The sequence below is a fragment of the Prunus avium genome, chromosome 1 (assembly GCF_965620075.1).
Source record: "Prunus avium chromosome 1, drPruAviu1.hap1.1, whole genome shotgun sequence".
NCBI classification, from domain to species: domain Eukaryota; kingdom Viridiplantae; phylum Streptophyta; class Magnoliopsida; order Rosales; family Rosaceae; genus Prunus; species Prunus avium.
In genome coordinates, this window is record NC_142284.1 from 46,698,874 (window position 1) to 46,714,390 (window position 15,517).

Consider the following 15,517-nt stretch of genomic DNA (forward strand, 5'->3'; position numbering starts at 1 on the left):
TGGAGCTATGAATGCCACATCATCGTTTGACGGAAAACTTGACAGTTAAACTAACGGAGCTATGAAAGTTGTAGTAAAATCAAAGTTCATGTATGAGACTGAGACAAAAAAAACTTAGTGTACCAAAGTTTGAATTTCGAGAAACTTCTAGGTAGTAAAGTAAAATTTACCCTATAATAAATACATAAACATTAATTGAATTGAAAAGTTTGTTAAAGTAAAAATTATTTAAGTAGCAAATAATGCTTTTGAAATTGTCACGTAGGTCAACAAACTTCAATTTATTTACTAGGTACTGTTGGAGATGCTTTAAAGTTGAGGAATCGATTAAAAAGTGTGTGTGTAATTGGGAAGCGGAAGAGTTCATTAATATTAATACAAATTTGGGGTAAATGCAAGCAGTTGAGTGAGGCAAATCTTTTGTTTATGCGTACAGTCGTTGATAAAAGTATAGAAGGCCCACCCATTGAATACGAAGCTGAATCCGCAGCTAGAGTACCTCTGGTTATTACTGCCACTGGTGCATTGCATGCAGTATTGTCAATGTTAATGTTCAAGACCCAACCGTTTGATTCCTCCAACTTCAATGTAAGAATTAATGGTGTGTTTACTAATCAAGAATTGAAATTCTCATCAGGAATTGAATTCCACCTATGGAGAATTCCTGAGTTTACTTCACATCAAGGAATTGAAAAGTAAATGGGGCAATTCCTAATTTTGGAGGAATTCAATTCTTGGGTGGGAGGTGGTATTCTAATTCATGAAGAACTAACCCATTAGGAATTCATCTTTTTACCCATTATATTCTCACACAATTTTCAAAATTCTAAATTTGTCATTTACTTTAACCCAACAACGAGGACATTTCAGTAATTAGTATCACTCCTACCCCAATTCCATATGGTTTAATAAACAACTTCAATAGGAATCCGGAATCTAACTCTCCTCAATCCATATGATTAGTAAACAACTTCAATCGGAATCCAGAATCTAATTCTCCTCAATCTAACTCCTCCTCAATTCAATTCATCCTCATTTCAATTCTTCCTAATCCAATTACGGATTAATAGACATGCCATAAATGTGTTTCATTTTGTCGATTAGCTAAAAAAAGTATGTGCCATATATTGGAGTTTTAAAATTGATTTGAAGTCATTTTTTGTTTAGAATAAAAATATCAAATACTTTCTTTTCTCTTTTTTTCTAATAAATTTATGATCCTCTGAGTGAGCATATTCTGCCTGCCTTGTGCATGGTTTTCATGCTGCTGGATGCATCATGCATGAATGCGCAACTGCTTAATCAGCTAAGCCCGTCTTGGCTCTTGTTGATCATGTATAAATTATAATTGGTGTGGAGAATGTACAAGTTAGAACCATACTATTAGTATTAATTAGGAGTTGAGTTCGGACCACATGTATGTATCATGCATGTATGTGTTTTTTAAAACACTCAACAATTAATATATATACAAAAATTCTCCTATGCGTATATCCGGACGTTATTATCATGCGAATGCCATGTATTTTGTGCTACTTCTCGTTACTTTCATACCTATTTACAATAGTATTCGCACGATAATAATGTATTGACATCCAAATAAGAGAAATACTATATATATATATATTATTCAATTCATTCCATGATAATAAGCATGCATGCAACAGCGTGTATTCCATATATCATAATAAACTCATCTCAATAATATTCCACGGGAAACCCGTAGCTACCTCTCACTTTTGGCACCCACTAGAATATATATATAACCTGTTATTATTCGCTCGACATCCCTTTGCTTCCCAACTGAATTCAACCAAATTTTTTCTAATCCATGTGACACCTTAAATTTCAAAATTTTAAAGATATAAAAGTGAAAGGTGAGCACCGCTGCGAAAACATTCATATGAATTCCTGATATAATTAGGCCCCGTTTGGTTCGTGGGAAAGGAGACTTGGGGATGGGAAATCGATTGCTTTCTCATGTTTAGTATTGGTAAGTCGGTAAGTCCAGGCATAGGAAATTGTTGCATGATCTTTGGGAAAGCAGGGGGTAAAGTGAAGCCATTCTCTCAACTTGGGTTTTGTTTTCCCTCTTTATGAGAAAGTTTGGGAAAATTAGCCAATATTAAATAAACATTTTTCATGACCATTTTGTCACTATTAACAATTTAGAATTACAATATATCATTAAATGCATTCTTTTTTTATTTGATTTAATATCGATATAATTGAAAATTTATACAAATTTTGTTTTCCATTCCTCCTCAAAACAAACATAAGAAAAGAAATAAAGTGATATCTCCTGGTTATTTTTCTAGCATTATCAAACGTGGGAAAGAAATCTTATATTTCTCATTCCTTAGTAAATGACATGAAAAATAATTTCCCTTTAAATTTGTTCCGTGAACCAAACGAGCCTTAGTGGAAAATGGTATGATTTCCTCGTACCATTGTTTTTAATCATTCATATATGGCAACACAGTAGTGTCATTTAATCATTCAGTGTATGGAAATTAAGGTCGACCAAAAGAAAAGAATACTGGATGGATTGGATAGGGATGGAGTTTTGTCTTTTTATGGGTCTTGATCGTTAAAAGGAATTGATTGTCGGTCCTGCAAGTCACGTCCTTGGTAATAATAGATCTATCTAATCCCCCAACCAACATCTCTGGCCCTCTGGTTAACACGTCTCCACCATAATTGCATGAATTATATGCGCGGTTGGTTACAACCTCTTTTTTTGCAGGATTTTGATTGACTCCGCATTAATTCAACCAACGCTTATGCTCCCCACAACCGTAAATTATTTGAAAACGGTATTTTCATAGATTATTACTTCCAAGAATTAAGAGGGTTACATGACTTTGAGAAACAAAGCAATTCATAATATGTTATTTAATATATGCTGCTGATTGGAGCATATGAAAATGTAATCAGTTTCAGTTGCCAGCAAGGAAATCGTTTAAATATTTTCGGAGAAGTGGAGGAATCAGCACACTGTAGGTCCTTTCTGTAGGATGGTAACTATCCCAAAACACATAATCACTTGGATTTGCGCACGTGGCATCGTACTTGTTGCATAACACTGCTACCTCTATGTTTCCCGTACCACAGCATCCTTTATTCACAACTTTAAACCCTGAAATTCATTCATTCGTTACTTAATTACCCCAAAATGAGAATTAAGATTGATTGATGATCAAATATATACCATTCTTAGCAGGGTTGAGAATGATATCCTGTAAAGGATTGTAGACATCCACGTAGACCAGTCTGCTGTTTGGGAGGGCTGTGTTTAAGGAGTCGAGAGACCGGGAAAGTTTAGCGTTGAATAACTTTGCTGCTTCATTGTATTCTTCGGCGCAGTCTCTTGCTAATCCTCCACCCAATGTTCTTTGTGAAGGCACACATCCTATTGGTGGGGCACTGAACAGACCAATCCTTCTCGCGCCAAGTTCGTACAATTCCTACCAGTTAGGTTAAATAATTATGAACCATAATTAATAACATTAATTAGATTAAGATTAGATCCAGCAAACAACATTATATATATGTGTGTGTGTGTGTGTGTTAGGTACCTTGACGAAACTAGACGCGTAGTTGACCATAAGGTCGGTGTAAGCAGGAACATCATACTGGGCTTTTCTTACGCGAATGGTAAAATAGGTGTTGGCAAGGTCGTCGCTGCCGGCCACCACCAGAAACATAGCGTTGGATAGAATGAAGTTGGTTCTCTCTTCTCCAACAATGCCTTTAAGCTTCCCTATATACTCCTTGAACATTGACAACTGATCCGAGAGTGATAAAACTGACTGTATTTCATCATAATTAATTATGATCACCATGGATATTATGAAAAGGATTTATTAATTAATATTAGGGTTGTAGCTGTTGTATTGTTAGATGATATCGTACGCACCGCTATTTGGGGTGTCATTGGGTCGTATCCCGTGCCACCTGAAGCAAAGCAGACTCCCGTGGCCAGATCTTCAGGCCGTAGACTAGGATCTAAATATGCCGGCAAATACTTTTTGATTCCCAGTTCTTCCACTGCTCATAATTTTCAAAATTCAAAAACCAAGTGTCAGTGTTAATAAGCAAGTAATTTAACAAAAGAAGAAACCGCGAGATATATAAATATATCTTAACTAAATAAATTAAATATTATATTGCTATTTTCTGAATAAAACAAAATTAAACTGAATTCAGATGAAAGCTAGCTTTATTAAACATGTGATTGTTTCAAACATGAGCAGCGTGTAAATATACACTTGGAATATTCACACGCATATATGCAAAAACTTACTCCCAGGGAGTGGCGGAATGGGTTACTGATCCACCAGATTTCCTACAGGATGTTTTGTTCATTGATGCTATGTAATTTATTTCTAATTTTATACTTCTTAGGTATATGTGGTACTTTTTCCTATCCAGAGCACGCATAACATGCCCATTATTTCCACTTTCTAATGGAATGAAATATAAAAAACCTTTGAATTTTGGTTGGATAATTGTGACGACAAATTAATTGCTAAATTCTTCACTCATAAATTCTGTAGTTGACGACAAATGGCAAAATTATTCACTCATATATATACTGTGAGTATGTATTGACGGGAAGAGAGAGAGGGGGAGAGAGATTTAGTAGATGGCTATATATAACATACCTATGAAGTCGGAGGGCACTTTTCCATTGCCAAATCTGCCTGTTGGGTTGTGTCCCTGGAAATCTCTTCCATAAGGAGAGAAATTGCACTTAATAAGAGACTTAAGATGGTTGTTGTTGCCCGTGTCCATTATAGAATCACCGAACACGATGACCGCTGGAAATGTCTGGCCTGGAGGTAGCTTCACGGCAGCCTCTACTGTAATTGTGGGGTAATGGAAAAGACCAAAAACTACAAGACAAACATAAACTATCAGCTGGGACTTAGATTGGGAGGAAGAAGAAGATGAAAACTCCATAAAGAAGAATCCCACTCTCATTATTTTCAAAACAAAGGGAAGATGTGACAACTGTTTGGTCTCACTCACACACAAACACACATACACACTCCAGCTGCTTTTATACACATATAGAGTAGACAAGATGTGAAATTATTGTGCTCTTGCCATTTTATAGTCATTGATTGTACACACAAGAGACTTGATCCGAGCTTTTCTTCTCACCAAAAAACAGATATCCGAGCTTTTTCAACTATAAAAAAGTTGGTGTGACACATTTTCAACTGCAATCATTTCATTTCAATATCAGAGTATATTTTACTGTGTCAAGTAGTCATTTCAGTGATCAAAATACGTCTATATTGTACGAACATAATAATTTGTAATGAGTACGTAAATAGACAAACGTTCGAACGTTATTATTGTGCGGATGTCATGTATTCCTTTCTACTTTCATTTTCATTTACAATAGTATCAGCGCAATAATAATGTCTAGATATCTAGATGAGAGAATAACTACATACATAGATGTATGTATGCAAAATGTATTTATGTGTATTTACAGTACTAGGCACGAAGAAAACGTTCCTTTGTCATGTACACAAAATGAACAAATAGTTGAAAATTATTGAAAAATGGGAAATAATGAAAAATAATTAACAGACAGATCAGAGCTACCCTACTAAACTTCATACTTAACAACGTGCTACTATTGCACTAGCCATTGGTGGGTCTAATAAGTTTACAAATCAATAATGTCGAAAAAGACCCGCTAGCCATATATATGTTCAATATTTCTCAACTAAAACAATTGAAAACTGTCATTTATGATTCAATGATCAGCCACATGGCCTCCTGCTCATGTATCCTTATATCTTACGCTGGAAACTTGACCCTTTGAAGCAAATATATATATTTTTAGGCTTTACAGGTGAGGGAGCAGTGATCCCAAGTCATGATTTATATAATTTTAAATTGATTTGTAACTAAGAAGATTGCCAGTAATTAGTAATTAAGTAGAGGTCAACGCATGGAGAGTGTATGTGTTACTTTTGTTGTTGGATGGATTATAAACAAATACAAAACGCACTCAGTTTGGTTTAACTACCAGATGATATTGAAGGAAGGCTGCGTTTGGTTCATGGGAAAGGAATCTTGGGCATGGGAAACTAATTGCTTTCCCATATTTGGTAAGTCAGGCATGGTAAAGCGTTGCCTAGCACATGAGAAAGTAGGAGGGAAAGTGAATCATTCCTTCCTATTTGGGTTTCACTTTCCCTTCCCATGGGAAAGTAAGACTAACTTTTTTTTGACTAATTTGTCCTTACTAACAATTCATAATTACACTTTTTATCAAACAATTATTGGTATTTTTTTATTACTTTAATAGGGATACAATTGGGAAACTAAACAAAATTTGTTTTCCATTCCTACTCAAAACAAACATGGGAAATGAATCACCATTTCCTATCCCTTGGGAAATGACATAGGAAATGATTTCCCATCAAATTCATTCCGTGAACCAAACGGGGCCAAAGGGTAAGGAAAAACCTACACGCCACACCCATTTCTTCATCAAATCAAATACAAAACAAAATTAATCTTATTAATCTTATTAATCTAAGATCTGCCAATGCCATGATGGGTGGTGACATCGAGCCTAAATTCATTAGAACTTTTCACGGGTACGGAGCAACCAAAAAAGAAGAAAAAGACAGAAAGATAAAAAGCAACAGTGTGTGTGTGTGTGGGCGCAGAAAGGAAGGGTCAAAAGTACTACTACAGTAGGAGGCTACTTTGGAGGCCACACACAGACTAGTCCGCGTAACAATACCGCTCGAAATTAATTGCAGTGATTAATTCCTCAACGATTGACGGGACAGAACCAGAGTTATTATTATCAATTAATTATATCAGATCATTCATGGCAACATCTTTAGATCATTCTGGCTACAGCCTCCTAATATTATTTTATAACATATGAGATTGCTCGCGCTTATATTTGAAAGCGATATTGCCTCATTAAATCAGGATTATGCAATAGATTAATAACAGCTTGGCTTGCCCCGCACCAGCTGTGGGTTTGATGACGTCTTACCTATTAATTAGCTGCAAAATCCTGTCCTTTTTTGTTTTTGGGAGATTCACTATTATACCAAATATAGGGATTCAAATTATAAAAATACCATATATTAAATGGACTTTAAAAACATACTCAAAGTCCATTTACAACATAACAAATATGCATTTAATTTCTTGTAAATTACAAAATTGCCATCAATTTCTTTAATCAAGCCCAATCCCAAAAGCTCAGAAAAAACCTAAAACACTCAATAGGACATCAAAGAAATTTAATAATCAAAATTAAATTAAATAGAGCCAGCTGTTAATTTTTTTGTTTGTTTTTGTTTATAAAAATTAAATGGTGTAAAATTTATTTATATTTTTTGTTATAAGAATGGATATATAGCTAAATATCTCTCTTTGTTTCTCCGATTGATAGGTGTAAATATGAAGCTGATGGCCGAAAAAATCCAAAAGCAACAGAAACTGTATGATCTGGATCGTATGTTGTAACTGAGAGTGAGCCGTTACTTGATGAAATGCAAGCTGTAAGGTCCGCTTCGTCATCACCACCATCAATATATCAATAATTAATTCGGCCTCCCTTGTAGCTAATAGACATTTACAAGGTTACTGTAGCTGATGGCCGTTTCGCAATGTCAATTTCAGATTTGAAATGTTCCCCCAAATTTGGCCAAGAGCTTCTCGATTAAAGTGGACTTGTATAGTAATAGCCAGTCAGTGTCTCGTCTCTCGTCGTTTTCTGCTAGCCTTTACAAGTTTACAGTCCAGACTGATTATAATTATTATTAAAATTAATGCCAATGCCAAAGCAAAAGAGTCTCTTCCAGAAAACCCTAGGAAAAAAGCAAAGGCAAGCAGGCTTTTGACCGGATACCAGTACATTCCCAAATCAATGGATCGCACAGATATAAACTATAATATTCAAAGGATCCTAAATTCCTAACCATATCACATAAATTGCCAAAAAAATAATATTAAGCGATTGGATGATGACATACAACCTTATCTTCGAAATGAAATTGGCATCCAATACATTTATTTCTTTCCATTTCTTAATAAAATCTTTAGGCTTAATATCACAAAACGTCCCTAAGTTTACGAAACTATCAAATTGCATCCTTAATATTTTTTTGTGTCATTCTTGGTTACAAGGTTAGTATATGTGATCACAAATAGTCCATGTCATTAAGTTCCGTAAAAAATTACATCAGTTTGCTGATATGGCATATATATCACAAAACATCCATGAGATTCACGCACCTATTACAAATGGTCCATACAATTTTTTATTTTATTTTTTCATTTAAAATTCATAAAATTTTGATTTTCTTTTTAAAATTATTTTAAATACACGTGACCATATTTTTTGAAGATGTTGACTCCACATATATGCCACATCAACAAACTAATGAAGTTTTTAAAAAATAATATAAAATTTAAAAATGAAAAAACCATTTATAAAAGGATTTTAACCTTGACAACCAATTATGAACCCTAAACTCTTGGTTTTGTCATTTTAAAATTTTATAAAATTTAAATTATTTTTTTAAAACTACATTAGAATCTCCAATAATATAGTATCACTAATATTTAAAATACAATATATATTTTTAAATAATTTAAAATTCATAAAAAATTTATAAAAAAACCAAAATTTTAGGAATTTAAAATTTAAAATTTAAAAAATTTAAAAATTTCGTAGACTATTTGTGATAGGTGCGTGAACCTCAGAAATATTTTGTGATATATATACCACGCCAGCAAACTAAAAGAGTTTTGACGGAACCTAACGATAGGAACCACTTGTGATCACACATACTAACTTTGAGGACCACAAATGACAAAAAAAAAAATTAAGGATGCAATCTAACAGTTTCGTAAACCTTAGGACATTTTGGGATATTAAGCCTAATCTTTAGTAATAACATCAAATCGAATGACTAATAAAGAATTTACCCCTAGGCACAAAACATGGTAAACCATTTGGAAAAAACAGCATTCTCTCGTTAAAGCAAGTTCAAACCAAACTTGGAAGTAAAGATATGGCAAAGAAGTCCAACGAACACATTCCACCAAATTTCACAAAAAATGCAACCTCACGTATGGAATAACAAATTGAAACTAACAGCATTGATGAGCCATTTCATATACACAAGGTGCAATTTCACATCAAGTATTTGACGTAAAAGACGTAATTATATAAACATCAATTTACATAAAGGCATGACCCAGTTGATGGGGCTCTCCAATAAAATACTTCATATACACGCTAAGCAACAGAAAGCAACAGCCATCCGGTCAACAACAAACCAAAAAGACAATGACACAGTAAAAGCTCTTCCAAATTATTAGGTAACATACCCAAACCAATAAAATAACCAGCAACTTCAAAGAGAACAATTGAGTGCTGTCATAAAAATCTGTTTTCAATCAATGAGCACTCACAAGAAATGGATTCTGGCAAACACCACATTCAATGGTCTCCGAACCTGAGCTGGGAACTTGAACCTGCAACAATTCCAGTAATGGAATCAACAACTACATGCAAAAATATGAATATGCACAGTGCACACTAAGACTCTACACATGACATGAAAGAGTGAGATTTAATCTTCAATTCAAACTCATTTGAACTTCTATGTAAAATGAGCTTTAAAAAAACAATATATATTTCAACCTTTAAAATACGATTACTTATAATTTGCATGAGATGCCCTTGAAACTCTAAAATATTACCTGCAAGTGGACCGTGCATGTAGGACAGGCAACCTCTCTCATCCGCCTTCCAGATGCATCAGACTTTGAACCTGACGAATCAACAAGCAAACAAGCAATGTCTATATGCTTCTAGCTTGAAAAGTACTATTTGAATATTACAAACTGCAGGAAACCCCACTGGTTTATCTAACTGCACATTTAGCACGTTGGTCCACAAATAATAACATTAAAAGGAGACTAAAATCTTCTTTTTCATGGCCATATTTCCCACCATTCAATCTTCAAAAGCAAAGAAATTACCTGAAGATTCCTTGCGATTCTTTTCCATCTCCTCCTGTACAGAAAATTAAATTAAAAAAATAAAAACGAAGTGTGAGCTCACACACAAGATATATAAAAAATGCCTGTACTGATCCAGACTAATTAGATATTCAGCTTACATATTCATAAATTAAAATTACATTCGGTGCAAACATAATTTGTCAATTAGAAAATGCAGACTGTTAAAAGAAAAAAGACGCACACAACACTACAATCACCTGAAGCTTCTTGGCAAGATCCTCGTGACTCTGCAATCCTGCAGGTTTACTAGAGACTTCCTTAGAATTACTCAGCCTCTGAGTCACTTCAGCCTATAAATGATAATGACATTGTCAGGACTCTTCATTTCAAGATAATTATATGGTGCAGAAGTTCTGGCATAAGCCAAACTTAATAAAAATAAATAAACCTTGAAACAGTAACTCAGACATAAAACCCATGGACCAAATATGAATTGATTGTAAATTTTCCATCCAAGATCCCTTTGCCAACACAAACCAAGACTCTAATAATAATGAATCCAACCAGAGCCACTACAAGGTAAGACATAATCTATGAAACTTCCAAATCACATCCACAGACATTGACCGCTATAGCTTGTCCAAACATTCTTTATCATCTATGTTTTGTTTGACCAAATAGAAAGTCGAAAGGAAAACTCTAACAAAGTGTTCCAAGTTAATGATACGAGTAGTAATGAAGGCATTCCCAAAGAACAGCCAACTCATTCACGTTACTTTTTTTTCCTATAAAAAACACATAAAAAAACCGAAATCTCCACTTTAACAGATCTACAAGACTAACCAAGCTGTTTTGTTATTTTCCTACAGGGAACAACAATGAAAATGGTGGGAAACTACTTGGTCAATCTAATTATCCAAACATAGTGGGGCAAATACCTGATCAACTGACCTAGTTCCCTGAAAATAAATGAAAATTTTGATCAGAAACTAACAACCTAAGAGGCTAAATCTTCACAGGAACACAATAAAAGAAAAGAAAATTTAGGTTTTAGCCACAAAAAAAACTCTCACTTTTGGAAAAAGCCAAAACTTTTCCAAAACAGACAGAAAAACCCCACAACTTTCAAACCAAAGACATGCAAATGTAAAGGATTCCTTAGGAAATCCAAAAATAAATAAGGGCATTTTTATCCATTTTGGCTTCTTTTACAAATATTTCTCTCCTTTGGCCTTTTCCAAAATGTCCCTAAAAGAAAATGGAAACCAGACTATTTTGTGTGATATACTCCATAACAACGTGTCAAATAGGATCATTGAATTATATTGAGAAGCAAAACGAAATATAAAATATTAAAATACAAAATGGAATCTTAAGTCCTCTCCACACCCGCTATGGACTTCCAACTGACGTAGTTGGAATGATGTGATAAGTTTAGAGACGTACCAAGCATCGGTCACAAACTCGAACCTGCGGAGCATTCTCATCAGCAGTTAATGCAATTCTGCCATGGGTACACTTGTCACAGAAAATATCTCCACAGTTCCGGCAGTGATGCTACAATGGAGGTGAAACCAATAAGTTCATAAGACGCTAGCATGAACAACAAACTCTGAAGATGCCGCCTTAAAATTAGACATACCTTACGGATAAATGCCCCAAAATCTGTCCCACATGCTGTACATTTTGTAACTGCTTCATCAGGGACCTAAAAAAACAAAAATGAAATAAGCAGTAGCAAAAACTCCAAGACCACTTTATTAAAAGGTGTCCATGGAGTAATATTAAGCACTACCACATTTATGTCATTCACAAAAGGCAAAAAAGCTTTCAGGAAGATAAGCTAGTATTACCCAATGATCTTTCTCCTCGTTTCCCGGTTTTATGATGTTCATCCAATCAGTTAATCCTTTCTTTCTCTCTGCAGACTGTTCATTTGGCTTTAAAGATTCAGTTGGCTTGATTCTTCCACCCATTTCCTTAAGCTGAATATAAAGAGATAAGTGTAATGCGTCACTAATAATAATCAACAAAAACCATTGATAAGGATAACCAAAGTCTTGAGGACATAAAACATGGGGACTATATTATGCATCTTTCAGAACTGCAGTAAAAGAAAAGCATATAAAGTTATAAAGACAGAATCATCCATTAAAAATATCAGCATATACAAACAATAATCTCATACTTCCATCTTTCAGTATAAGAAGGCCCAACTGGAACTTCCTAACTAATTCTATAAGTTACAAACAGAAGAAAAAGGATTTCATTTTTCGAATTATGAATGCTAGAAACCAACCAGTACAAGACATTGTAAAAATCTCAAGTAAATATCTTTAGGCATTGAAGGAACGTATTTGATATTCATCCACTTATGCACAGAGAACTCAGTTTGATGTGCTTCAATACCATCATCAATCAAATTATACCAACCTCATGTATAAGACAGGCCCCATTCAAGGGTAACCTAAAGCTAATTTCTAAGCTCAGTGCTGTCAGTTATGAAAGAGAACCATTATTCTTTTAAAAAGGGGAAAATACAACTCCAAAAAACCCAACCTGTACAGTCGCAGCAGTCACTGTATCCAAAAGGGTGTTGGTGGTGTAACTATTTGACTGCAATCTAATACGTCTTGGCTCAATATCGACAGAGCTCTTTGACCAAAATGCAAATGTAGATGAATCAGTTACCTGCATGAGAAGGGAAGAAACAAATTATTCAGACCTCAAGCCAAATACTAACAGTTCCATACTAGAATCAAAGCGAAACTAGAACAAACTTACTTCACATCTTGTAACGGTCTCGAGGGGATATATTCTCAATGTCCGACTGGTAGCAGGATCAAGCATACGAATACCATCCAAACCAATCTGGAAGATAATTTTTCTATCAACAAAATTTATATAAAAACAACAAGAAAAATCCAAAGGAACTAAAAAAAGAACGATGGGTGACATCCAAAATACTATCCAGACTTCAAACCAACCTAAGATAATCATTCAGATGAATGCCAAAAACAGCTTCATGCTTACATTACATGCATATCGAATATAGGAGAGTTCACATAGAAACATATGGAAAATTAGAGAAGTTTAAACTAACAATTCTGGAATCATCTTTTAGACTAAAAAAATTAAAATGTGCATTTTAAATATTAAATTAAATCCACTGAAAAGGAAGTCTCAGTGAGTGCTGCTGTCATTTATAAGATAGTAAATCAAGTTATAGAAGATACCATTAAAAATTTAAAAGAAGAAAAGAAGAATGCATCTCCATGTCTATTAAAACACTTGTAAACGCAAAATTCCAATAACAGGAGATAGCGCAATAATTCAATAATTTATAGTCCCTATTTACCATTTTCTTTAAAGTAACATTTATGCCAAAACATGATTTCTATCTAGTGGTGAAGCTCCAATTACAGTTCTCGCCTAAGGCTATGATCTAATTACTGAATTCGTAAGGATAGGAAAACAATATGAAACTTCCCACTCCAACCCCTAGTCAAGAACATAAAAGGTCTTCCCATTGTTTCAAAGAGACAATGGGGAGACGATAAGGATTAGATCAAAATCAAATGGTAAAAATGGGAAAGAAAGAAAGAAATAAGGTATGTACAATCAAAACGAAAATTAACAATGTGGCAATCAACACAGTGGAGATGGTAGAATAACAGCCCAATCAACAAAATAACATATATAAAAATTTGAAAACTTAATAGTTGTGCTTGTCCTAAAACATGAATTAAATTTCCACTCAAATAGGACAAAGTGCCTCCATGTTCATACCTGACAAAGAACATCCATGGTGCTCTGTCCTCCACTTTCAGCCAACAGCTTGACCCGGAACTTAAGCACCCCACTCTTCGCGTCTTCTTGAGTATCGGCTTTCGGTACTGCCCGCACGATCTTGCCGGAGCTCACTGATGAGTTCTTCCCAGAAGGGAAACTGATCGCCCTGCCGTAGTCATCGAATAAAGACGAGCTTGAAGACTTGGGTGCTGTGCCACGAGCCCCGTATGGCTCCACCTTGTCACCTTGGTAAGCATAAACACCGTCGCCGTACGCTTCATCGCGACCTGAATCATACCGCTTCCCATATAGATCCGATCCCAAATCGGATCGGGTCCGGTTGTAGCTTCCGTACCTATCATCTAAATAGGAACCGCCAACACCGCCGTGATCGAATTTCACAGAACTTTCGTAGGGATTTTCATATACAGGCGGGACTGAGGAGGGAGGTTGAGAAAACGGGCCTGAGTAAGCGGACGAATAAGGAGAAGAGGGATTGGAATTATGGTTAGGGTTTGCGGTAATTGTCGGTGGCAAAGTGGCATAACTGGGAGCCGATTGATTCTGATCGTATGGCGGATGATACGATTGCTGCTGAGGCGGCGGTTGATAGGGCGCATGGGTCTCAAAGGGAGGGAAAGAAGGTGGTTGAGGTGTGGGATTGAAGGTTTGCAAATTAGGGCTGGAGATTGGAGGAGGGGTATAGGAAGGAGCGGTGGGAGGGGCAGGATCAGGATTCAGAGAATACGGAGGGTAAGATTGGGAATAAGGCGAGTAATCGGAGGTGGTAAAAGGTGGTGCGGAGGCGTAGGGGTTCTGGTGGGGATCGGTGGGGTTGGGAATAGGGTTAGGGTTAGGGTTTTGAAGTGGAGGGTACTGGTAATATGGAGCAGAGGTGTAATCTCCGTGTTGCATCGCTGATTGAGGACGATGGACTGTTTCAGAGAGAGATGGATGACGAGGAGGGGAGGAGGAGGAGGAGGAGGAGGAGGAGCAAAATGTGGCTGTCGCTAGGTTTGGGCGAGGAAGCAAACCAACGAGTAGACTCAAAACGGTCTTGTGTAGCCTTGAATTTGTTAGGGCCTGTTTGGGATTTTTTTTTCTTTCCTTGTATCCCTTTTGGGCGTTTCAAACCAAATGGACCGATCTTGCCTCTTTGACTAAAACTGAGCCCAGTTGAACATCAACCTAGCCCATATAGCGTGAATTTGCTCACATCTATTTGCCCCAAACTTTTCATTTTTTATTTTATTTTTAAAGTTTCAATTTACAATAGAAACCGCCTTTCATTATTCTAAACTCATTTTTCCACCACCCCCTAACTCCAAAGAAATGCTAAAACTTGTTATGTAGTGTATGAGACAATTATTTTCTCTTGTGACAACAACTATGAAGCTTGTGCATGAGTGATGAGCACATGAAATATTTATTAAACACAATTGAGCTTAATAATCACTAGCCTCTATGCATGCGCTTCCGCGCCTGTGAGATGGTTTTTTTAAAAATAAATAAATTTATTTTAGAATTAAAAAAGATAATGAGTAGTTGTGTTCCATAAAAAGAGGATCCATTATTTGATTTTTCTTTTAATTTAATTTTTTTAAATATGAAAAAGTGTGAATTTACCATATTATCCTCATTTAAATAATAATTTAAATTCTTAATGTTTGCATTAACCAAGGGCATTTTCTGG

At 35.4% G+C, this 15,517-nt stretch overlaps 2 protein-coding genes across 3 annotated transcripts; both read right to left on the bottom strand.

Moving 5' to 3' along the window:
- Positions 1 to 2,803: 2,803 nt before the first annotated feature.
- On the bottom strand, positions 2,804 to 5,116 carry LOC110768335 (GDSL esterase/lipase EXL3). The gene is made up of 5 exons (XM_021972059.2): positions 4,668 to 5,116; positions 3,920 to 4,050; positions 3,579 to 3,812; positions 3,212 to 3,467; positions 2,804 to 3,139 (listed from the first exon to the last, which is right to left on the bottom strand). Exons 1-5 carry the CDS (start codon positions 4,984 to 4,986, stop codon positions 2,940 to 2,942), a joined length of 1,140 nt encoding a protein of 379 aa, XP_021827751.2. The 5' UTR covers positions 4,987 to 5,116; the 3' UTR covers positions 2,804 to 2,939.
- A 4,031-nt stretch (positions 5,117 to 9,147) lies between these two features.
- Positions 9,148 to 14,908, bottom strand: LOC110768149 (RING/FYVE/PHD zinc finger superfamily protein). 2 transcript variants are annotated; one of them, XM_021971838.2, is made up of 11 exons: positions 13,822 to 14,907; positions 12,817 to 12,903; positions 12,592 to 12,723; positions 11,886 to 12,017; positions 11,675 to 11,740; positions 11,479 to 11,589; positions 10,971 to 10,991; positions 10,290 to 10,382; positions 10,051 to 10,084; positions 9,769 to 9,839; positions 9,148 to 9,540 (listed from the first exon to the last, which is right to left on the bottom strand). In XM_021971838.2, exons 1-11 carry the CDS (start codon positions 14,737 to 14,739, stop codon positions 9,463 to 9,465), a joined length of 1,743 nt encoding a protein of 580 aa, XP_021827530.1. In that variant the 5' UTR covers positions 14,740 to 14,907; the 3' UTR covers positions 9,148 to 9,462. The 2 variants fall into 2 exon arrangements, with proteins under 2 accessions (XP_021827530.1, XP_021827533.1); XM_021971841.2 differs by lacking the exon at positions 10,971 to 10,991 and having other exon boundaries at positions 13,822 to 14,908.
- Positions 14,909 to 15,517: the final 609 nt, after the last annotated feature.